Genomic DNA, 9,478 nt, shown 5'->3' with positions numbered 1-9,478 from the left:
TCATGAACACACCTTCAAAGCATGTGCTCTCTCACCTGTATGGGTCGGGGACTTTAAGGCACAGGAGACGGGGTAGATCGGCGGGAGGTAGGAAACCCTAAGCCCGTGAAAGCCCCCTTCTTTCTAGTGAAGAAGAAAACGACAATCAATAACTAAACCTGTATCTAATCCCACTGATTTAAAAGAGTTGTAAAGCTACGCAAACAAGCTCCATTGAAACTTTCAAACTGGAAAGGCCCGTCGCCGTGGCGGTCTCTCTCGGAGAAAAGGAGAAAGAAAAGCCATCGGCAGGCCAGTATCACGTGCCCTCGCCATTTTTAACTAGACCGTGCCAAAAGGCGGTTGGAAAACTCCACGAGGCCACGACCCCCATCATCCCTCCCCCACCTCCGGCCCGCCTTTTCCCCATAAACCCCCTCGCTCTCCCGCATTTCACAAACTCATCATTATCTCGTTTCCCTTGATCTCCTCTCTTCAACTCCCTGCCGACTCCCAAGTCCCAACTCCCCCAGCCCCCCCAGGTCTCACGCCGCCGGTCGCCGCCCTCCCGCCTCCGCCGCCCGCGAGATCCCCAGAGCGACGGCCTTCCAGCCTCCCCCGTCCGGCCGCCTCCCTGCCGGAGGACCGGAGCCAGATTGCTGGTCCCGCCCCGTCCCGTCCCCCCACTGGCCAGCGCCGTTCTCTGCTCCACTCAACCGGCGACCCCTCCCGCGGACGCGGCAGGCCGAGGCGTGATGTGCGGATCGGAGCATGGACGTGATCGCCTCGCCCAGTAGAAGCTGCAGCAGCCGTCGCGGGAGCAGGGTGTGCGCCGTCTACTGCCATGACGATCTACCTAGCTCGGGAGGCTTCCAAGGTCTCCTCTCCGCTGGATTCGGCGATGCCTTCCGCCGCCTCCGCCGCGTGTGCTTTTCTTGGCAGCTGCGAGGATTCACAATCCCTTTTTTTGGGGGCTGTGCAGGTATGGAGGAAGGTGTGCGCGGAGACGACGACCGAGCTGCCGATGCTTCGCGAGAAGTGGCCGCTACTCCTCGCTGGGATTGTGTTCCAGGTGAGCGCCCCGATCCAGTATCCCAGTGTCCGTCGTGCGTGTGAACTTATTAATTTCGTTTTGGCTAGTGGTGCGCGTTTCAGTATTTAATAATGGCTTGTTAATATGGGTACTTGTCATAACAAATTTGCCCCTTTTGGTAACTTTCCTGCATTATCTAATTATTAATCCTGTTTTTTTCCTGGAATTGGGACGCCCTTAGGCTTGCAGGTTGTTAAGCATTTGTAGCAGTGTTTCCTGTTGTAGATTAGACTACATTCTAGCAGTTTTACTACTGATCGGCATAGCAATAGAGGGGCAATTTCTCTATGGAAACTGCTTTGCACCCACACATACACCCTTTGAAGGACATATGCATTGGAAATATTTACCTTTTTACTGTTTAGTTTGAACCGCTGATACGATTGTTATGATCTGATACACCCCTGATAATTTGTTGTCGCTTGTGTGTATCGCGGGAATAATTGGTCGTCGAATAGTATAATGAGCGCGGGTAAGCATCTCGTTCAAATGTTTGTCGCTGCTGGAGCAGCATTGTCGTGTGATTTATGTCGTGTTGTAGAGATGAATTGTCGTGTTCTGCATCGGTCTATAACTTATATGCATGGATAATATTTGGTTTGTCGACTTGTTGTCCTCTCTAGGTCATTCTCAAAATTAATTTAGATTTATATTCCTGTAAAAAAAACGCCTGGCATTGTGCATAGAAAATTAATCCTGCTCTGTTGTTGTGAATGTTTCATCGGGCTTTACCTTCTTCTCTGTGATTGCATTCGTCGAACCCTCCTTAAGTGTCAACAAGTTCTGCTGGTGTGTTCACAAGCTGCATATGTCTGCCAGAACCAGAATCATATCAAGTAACCTGCTTTGAGCATGCTCGGACTAACACAATTCCCATTCGTTAATATTGTTTCTTCCCCTACAGTCCATTTACTATCCTTTCCTTTATTAGTGTGATGGACATTTCCTGATTGTCCACTTCAAAGTTTTCTTCATTTAGTTATCTAGGATCACCTATTGTGTTATGCTTGACAGTTGATTAATATATCACTTGGAAATTCATACAATAATGTTCTTTATAATCAGTATATTCATGGGCTGGCTGCTCGAGGAGTGCATTACTTGCATCGGCCTGGACCACTGCTCCAGGACCTGGGATTTATGGCCCTTCCAGTACGTGGATTTCTTTTATCTTTTGAGAGTATGTCAATATGTCTATTAAGTTGGTATAATTTCATTACAGTGTTTTTTTGCTGCTTTGTTTTAGGAGCTTGGACAAGACAAAAATTATCTTAGTGAATGCACATTTGTTTTCATCTTCTTCTCCTTTTTTCTGGTAGGTAATTCTTATACTCTACTACTTGGTTTGACTACTTCTGCCTACCTTATATCCCTGTATTCCCATGTGTTCGTTCGTTTCTTTCCATATGTTTAGTTAATAGTTCATTACACATAACCTGAAAAACTCCAGATTAGTCATTATTTCTTGAGTTTGACATCTATGATTCCAACAGAAGGTAGGCATTACGTGTTGTTTGATATCATTGTTTTCCAAAAAGGACTAGGTGGTTAATATCCTACTTAATTGTGTCATTTGTTGTTCTTCCTTATTTTAGGCTTTTATTATGAATTTCCCCTGTTTTTCTATGATGGTGTTAACCAAGGCGGGTACTACAAAGATCATGACATTATCTTTTATATGCAGTGGACCTTTCATCCTTTTATTTATCATAGCAAACGCTTCTACACCATCCTAATCTGGCGCAGGGTGCTTGCTTTTTTAGTTGTGAGTGCATCCTCCCTAACCATGTATGTATACAATATTTTGCATGCCCAGATAAGTTACTAAATATTGCTTCTCCAGGCTTCACAGGTTTTAAGGATCGTTACATTTTATTCAACCCAGCTCCCAGGTCCAAACTATCACTGTCGCGAGGTAGCCCTTGTTTCACCTTAGCCAATTTTCGCATCAGCTCTTTCTCAGCATTGCGGCCTGGAAGAACCTGTCGTTTAGTCATACATGGAGTCATCTATAGCTTTGTATTTTTAGGGCTCAAGTATGGCCACTCTTCCACCACCCAATAATGTGCTTGAAGTGCTCCTAATTAATTGTAAGTTCCTTTTCATCATTGGCTTGACATTTTGTGCAAAGTTCCTCTAACTTACCATCCAGAGCTTTGTATTGTTCATTGCAGTTCCTCGAGGAGTAAATCTTGGGTGTGGTGATCTTATATTTTCATCCCATATGATTTTCACTCTTGTTTTCGTTCGAACATATCACAAATATGGCTCAAAAAGGTTATTGTCGTGCCCATGCTTGGCTTGAAATTTACGAATCTCTGTCTGGTAAATCCCATGCCCGAATTGGAATTGAACTGGTGGACCTTGTATTGCAGGTTTATTAAGCTCCTTGCCTGGATGATGGCTATAATTCAAAGTCTCCTTATTATTGCCGCTCGCAAGCACTACACCGTGGATGTTGTTGTTGCCTGGTATGATAGCTTACATTTGGCCTATCAGCTGCTCCCTCTGTAAACAAATGTAGGACGTTTTATTTAAACTGCAAAAACGTCCTACATTTGTATACAGAGGGAGTATTTTGCTGCTGCTACCTGTCTTCTAAGAGTTACTTTGCTCACAGGTATGCCGTTAATCTAGTCGTCTTCTTCGTGGACACCAAGCTCCCAGGTACTGTTCTCATGCCGTCACGAATACGATTTGTTGTGATTTTCTATCTGTGGGCACCTTGTAACAACAGGCTTTGTGGACGTCTTGTGCAGAAATGCCGGACCGTACAAACGGGTCGCCCTTGATTCCGCTGAGCAACAAAGATAAAGATGGAAGGCCAAAGGATGAGAAAGACGTGAGGCTGAAGGACGAGTTCCATAAGCTGTTGAACGGGAACCATGGGGATGCGACTGATCGGGTACGGCATTAGCTCTCAGCACTGAACATTCTAGGGTTTTCGGCCCGATTGATCATCCATCTTAAATTCGAACTGCCTTTTTTTTTGAAAGTTAACTCCCTTAAATTTTAAAGCTTGCACCGTCGTTGAGCTGAGCTTGTACCCATGGAGGCACGCCGGGCTGCCTGTACTCATTTTGCTGCCACCTTTTGGCTGACGCGCGTCTGTCTCTGACTGTTTCAGCGGCAGCGGGTGCAGATGAACGGGAGGCACGCCGAGGAGGACATGAGCATGCTCTCCGACGCCACGCCCAACGGCACATGAGATGAGCGGGCGTTTTGTCTCGGCGCGCCCAAGGAGAATCCTGTGGGCGACCCTTTCTGTATGCATGCATGCATGCTCGAACCGAAGCAGCCCCACCCGTCGTTCAGCTGAGCCACCCTCCATTGCATTGGCTTGGCCTTCCCTTCAACAACACCACCAAAAAGATTGACGATGAATGTGGGTGTAATGTATATATCGACCGACCAGCTTAATTCTATGATCACCTATCGATGCATTCATGCCGATTCGCCGCCGGCCCGACGGGCTCGCTCCATGCGTGTCGCGTGGCGCGGTTGGATGAGTTCCATTCATTCTGTTTGCGCGGGGCCCGTGCACGGCGACGGAGGCGTGGTGCTCCACCCCAGTAGCGTGTGGCCGCGAAAGAAGGACGCAGACGCAGCAGCCCGGCCGCCCATGCCGCCGTTGGGTTTGCGTGTCATTCGTTCCCTTCCCGTGCCTTGGGCCCGCCGCGACCACGCTGCTGTTTCCTCAAATGTTGGTAGGGCTTTCACCTTTCCCCGCCCTCGCCTCACCCGGCGCGGCCGCAGGAGCAGGCTGCAATCGCGCACAGCGCTTCCATTTTTTTCGCCGATCCGTTTGCATTTATGCCCGGCCCAGCTCGCGGCACAGTGCTGCCACAGCACCTTCAAGTACGCCCTGCTACACGTATGAGTGCAATTTATCATTGCGCGGTCCTCTGAGTCCTGCAGCGTCGTCTCACCAGATCCTATGCCTGCACACACCGACCCAATTCAGTGCAGTGCAAAGAGGTCACGGCCTCTGCCTGCTCTTACACACCGACCGAATTGTGGCAGCGTGGGTCACCCATATCGGTCCAACACTTGCAACTAACATACTACACTTACATTATACAGCAACTAAACATATAGTAGTAGTAAAACTGAAATTCAAAACAACAATGTTCTTCACAAAAACACCTAAAAAATAACACAAGTTTCTACCATCATTTCCACGCGCGCATGTGAGCTCAAGCATTTCACAACATTTTATCTTCCACGCGCGCAAGTTTCTACCATTATTTCCCACAACATTGTTCGGAACTGAGCTGGCGCTACATTTATCTTCCCTAAGGACACCTCACCTCACCTCATCCTGTTTATCAGGACTATAAACACTGGAACAAAGGGTAGGCATACAGAAATCTGCACTGACTGCACACAGATCACACCAACTCACAAGGCAAAACGCCAAAGCTAGGAAATGGCAACACTAACATAATCCCGTTCTTCTTCAAACCAAGACAACAATAATCGCGGAACAAGTGAACAACAACGCATCTTCTAATTCTTCGCCGCTTATCTTCAACTCCACTCAAATCTTGGGGCAGGAGGGAGATCCTGATCAGGGTTCCTTTCGTACTACGGAACACCGATCAAGGCAAATTTAAGGCCGCCGCGCCGACCATATATTTGTGTACCTCTTCACAGCTTAACTTCACCTTTTAGCCTGTTTCTCCAGATTTGTTGAACCTAACCCACATGTTTGCTGCCGTAACGGCCTTGGAGCTTTTTATTGAGGGACCGTCCGCTGCGAAACTCACCCCGGGACGTTGAAGTGGAAGAGCCATGAGATGACGAAGGCGAAGACCATGCATGCCAGAAGGAAGTTGAGGAACCGGTGCCCTTGCCAAAACCTCCTGCTTTCGTTTGGAAATGCATGCCCGGCCGCTGTGGTGTTCGATTCGTTTGATTGCTCGACGAACTCCGGATCGCCTAACACAACCACATTGCATGCGGTTGAGCTGCAGATCTCACAGGTCCTGGGCAAAGAGAAGGGAGATAAATATTTTAGGTTCATCATCCAGATTCAAATTGCACATAGGTATCTTTGCACTTGAAAACGAAATAATCCTATAGGGTCATCATTAAATGTTCTTTGTTACAGCAAAAGGTACTAGGTAGATGATGCTTGAACCGTGCAATAGCATGCTAGCAACCGTAAGAAACCTTAGGCAGATAGACACATCAGCGAGTCTGGTCCTCTTATTCTCTTAACACAGGAACGACATAAAAGTTGCTAAATACTCCCTCCGTATCAAAATATAAAATGTTATTTGATACTCCCTTTGCATCAAAAAATGTCTTATATTTTGATACCGAGGAGTAGTTCACTATATGATCTGAAGTTCTCAAGATTGGAATAAAAATCAACCCACTAAGTTTTGATGTAGTTGCAATCACACGACTATATAATTTCAATCATAAAACAATGAAATCTAAAATTGCCAACTTCTATTGAAAAAGTCAGCACTAGAAACTGAACTGAAATGATGAAAATGTTACGTGGCTAGCTTCACACGGTAAGCATTGAGTGCAATGATTCCTTGAATGACAGCAACATTGTACGAGTATGGGGGAAATGTGCTGCTATGCTGTACACTACGTGCCAATATGCCCCTCAGTGGGTTACTCAAACTCCTCCTGTTAATGCCAATGTAATTAAGAAGCCACTAGTAATGTTCCTGTTGCCAGCTGCAATATTTGGTTGTGGTCTAACTAATTTTAGTGGAACATCTTGTCCTTTTTAAGGTAATCTACAGTGAGAACTCCTACAGCATAAACTGCATCGTTTGGGAAAGAGAAATACCCCAATTAGCCTATTAGCAGTTTGCATAAATAATTTTACATCGCATGATGAAGCTGTCACACCGAAGTAAAATTTTGGAAAATAAGCAAACAGTTCATTTTTTTTCTTTATACGGACCGATTATATGACGAACGATCACCAGACATTTGATAAATTTCATTTTCCATAATAGTTTGTAATGCTGAGTGCCTTCTACACTTTGATGTAACTGATTCAGTAATACTCTGAGCTAAGAAAAGCTATTATGTTTTTTCTAGAACCATAGCCCCCCCCCCCCTCCCCCACCCCCCCTCTCATACTCCAACTGTTATCACCAAGGTTCGGCGCAAAACATCATGATTCTCACCCACCTACAGTTCCATCAGAACAAACACTTTTGTAGTGGGAAATGTCACCTGACCTACACCACCAAACAGAAACACATGTCTCACAGATTCGCATCAGACCAAGTCAATCCATTAAGAAACAAACTTGGTCAACACTCAACACTCAAGAACAACAATTCAGGAGAGGGAACAGATGAGTTTATGTGAGAACGACAGACTGAAGAACAGATCCTACTTTCATCCCCCTCCAATGATCTCAACATTTCCTAGTTCCTACAGCCCTATACATACCCCTACTAATCGATCCAGCACTTTGCCTTTTCCTCATCGTCTGCCTCCCTTTACCTTTACCAATGTATAAAGAAACAAAGAACTAAAGAAAACACCACCCCATAAGATTCCTGAACCATGTGTTCATCCACCCAAATGCACCATCTTTCAGAAAAGCCAAGCAAAATTCAGTTCTTTACTGTTGCACCGAATGCATAAATCCCTGAAACGAAAACCGTGCCTGCAACTGTTCGAGCGTCATGCCTAATCCAATTAACTAATTGAACTGAATTGGCAGTTTATTCAAGTTAATTACTGAGCTAGCAGACTGAAAGAGTAACCATGGGGAATGAATTACTGAGCTAGCAGACTGACAGAGCAGGAGCTTACTTGTTGCCTCTGATCTTGAACCAGGTCTCGGCGCACTGCTTGTGGGAGTAGGAGAGGTCGCCCTTGCAGGAGCAGCCGAGCGTGATGCCGGCGCCGGACTCGGCCGCCGCGCTCTCCAGGCCGAGGTGGCAAATGCGGCAGTTCTTCTCGGCCTTCTCGGGGTCGGGGCTGCTGCTCTTGGCGCTCTCGCCGCCGAGCCCGGCCTCCAGGTCGACGTCGTCCAGCGAGCACTCGGACACGCACGACGACTTCCTGAAGTGCCCGCCGCCGGCCTCGACGTCCGCGTCGCTGTCGGCGCCGCCGCAGGAGCTGGCGCGGGTGGAGGCGCACCGCGAGATGCAGTCCTCGAAGGCGGCGGACTCGTGGCGCGAGTGCGAGGGCCACGACCGGTCCTCCGCGTCCGTGAAGTACTGGCTGCCCTCCTCGTCGTCGTCCGCGTACTCGTCCGCGCGCCGCCGCTCGCCGAGCTCGATGTCCTCGACCTCCGCGGCGCTGGCCGACTGTGCGCCGCCGCCGACCATTGTCCCTCCTCCTCCTCAACCTACCCAAACCAAAATCCCAAGAAACGGGGCGAGCCATTTCAGCCACCCACAAGATCAAATCACACCAACCTCATCAAGAAACAGAGGAAGAAAATACCAGCCAAACAGAGGAAAAGACGGGTTCTGTGCTTGTCGGGAGGAGGAATAGGAGGAGGGAGAAGGAGGAGGAGAGAGTGTGGAGGGGTTTGGCTCAGCTCACCGTGGTCTTATGGCCATGGCCATGGGTGATGAGATGGGTCTCATGGAGAGGAGTGCAGCTGAAGATTGCCTCCTCTGAATCTTTTTTTTTTTGCGGTGGGCCTCCTCTGAATCTGTGGTGTATTGGTGTCTGCTGAGCAGCGGGTTTATTTTATTTTTCCCTTTTTTTTCAAGGAGAAACCCTAGGCCTCTGTCAACCTGTCATATAGCATCTCCATACACAAAATGAGTAGTTGGATATTGCTTGGTGATGTGGTTTTATCATTACATAGTAAGACTTTTTAGGGCATATAAGGCCTTGTACAACGGGAGGTGCTTAGAAAAATAAACCGAGTTTTCCTGAAGCACCGGTGCCTATTTCTACAGGGTAGACGCAGCGTCTACCCTGTAAAAATAAGCACCAATGTTTAAGGAAAACCTGGTTTATTTCTTTAAGCATCTTCCTTAAGCACCTCCCATTGTACAAGGCCTAATGGGACATGATAATTGCTTGCGAGATCAGACTCTGTTTTTTTTGGTAGACTCCATTTTAGGAAATATGATAGATAACTCGACATTGTTTATTCCATACACTTCGTATTCCCGTTCGGTGTATACAGCTTCAACAAGCTTTGTGCCATATAACGGCTATGCATTCCTCTAATTTTTTATAATATATACCGGTCTCTTCGTTGAGGGGTTATTTTAACTAGCTACAAGAAATCACAAGGTAGTAAATTATGTTCTTCTTCAATAAGGATCAAATAACTTAATATCTCTGCTTTAAAAAAAACTCAATATCTCTTGTTTGAACATTTAAATGTCATTTCATGTATTTTCATGCATTGCTTTCATTTATCTATGTCCTACTCCCTCCGTCCGGAAA

General features: G+C 46.9%; 2 protein-coding genes across 3 annotated transcripts; one reads left to right on the top strand and one right to left on the bottom strand.

The window, feature by feature from the left end:
- The first annotated feature begins 422 nt into the window (after positions 1 to 422).
- On the top strand, positions 423 to 4,519 carry LOC125520366 (phosphatidylinositol:ceramide inositolphosphotransferase-like). Its single transcript, XM_048685275.1, has 12 exons — positions 423 to 856; positions 962 to 1,051; positions 2,138 to 2,224; positions 2,319 to 2,387; positions 2,757 to 2,837; positions 2,916 to 2,987; positions 3,102 to 3,162; positions 3,247 to 3,349; positions 3,448 to 3,543; positions 3,693 to 3,739; positions 3,832 to 3,977; positions 4,200 to 4,519. Exons 1-12 carry the CDS (start codon positions 824 to 826, stop codon positions 4,278 to 4,280), a joined length of 966 nt encoding a protein of 321 aa, XP_048541232.1. The 5' UTR covers positions 423 to 823; the 3' UTR covers positions 4,281 to 4,519.
- Positions 4,520 to 5,167: 648 nt separating this feature from the next.
- LOC125520375 lies at positions 5,168 to 8,704 on the bottom strand. 2 transcript variants are annotated; one of them, XM_048685296.1, is made up of 3 exons: positions 8,615 to 8,704; positions 7,874 to 8,414; positions 5,168 to 6,060 (listed from the first exon to the last, which is right to left on the bottom strand). In XM_048685296.1, the coding sequence occupies exons 2-3, from the start codon at positions 8,392 to 8,394 to the stop codon at positions 5,838 to 5,840; spliced, it is 744 nt and encodes a 247-aa protein (XP_048541253.1). In that variant the 5' UTR covers positions 8,395 to 8,414; positions 8,615 to 8,704; the 3' UTR covers positions 5,168 to 5,837. The 2 variants fall into 2 exon arrangements, with proteins under 2 accessions (XP_048541253.1, XP_048541243.1); XM_048685286.1 differs by having other exon boundaries at positions 8,513 to 8,670.
- Positions 8,705 to 9,478: the final 774 nt, after the last annotated feature.

Source organism: Triticum urartu, chromosome 1, assembly GCF_003073215.2.
Source record: "Triticum urartu cultivar G1812 chromosome 1, Tu2.1, whole genome shotgun sequence".
NCBI classification, from domain to species: Eukaryota; Viridiplantae; Streptophyta; class Magnoliopsida; order Poales; family Poaceae; genus Triticum; species Triticum urartu.
This window is presented reverse-complemented; position numbering and strand designations above follow the sequence as displayed.

Bases quoted from the DNA above. Each gene is read 5' to 3' on its own strand.
- LOC125520366 (XM_048685275.1), top strand. From the start codon at position 824: ATGACGATCTACCTAGCTCGGGAGGCTTCCAAG. The intron at 2,225-2,318 runs GTACGTGGATTT...GCTTTGTTTTAG, and splicing joins TGGGATTTATGGCCCTTCCA to GAGCTTGGACAAGACAAAAA. The intron at 3,350-3,447 runs GTTATTGTCGTG...CTTGTATTGCAG, and splicing joins CACAAATATGGCTCAAAAAG to GTTTATTAAGCTCCTTGCCT.
- LOC125520375 (XM_048685296.1), bottom strand. From the start codon at position 8,394: ATGGTCGGCGGCGGCGCACAGTCGGCCAGCGCCGCGGAGGTCGAGGAC. The intron at 6,061-7,873 runs GTAAGCTCCTGC...CTCTTTGCCCAG, and splicing joins TTCAAGATCAGAGGCAACAA to GACCTGTGAGATCTGCAGCT.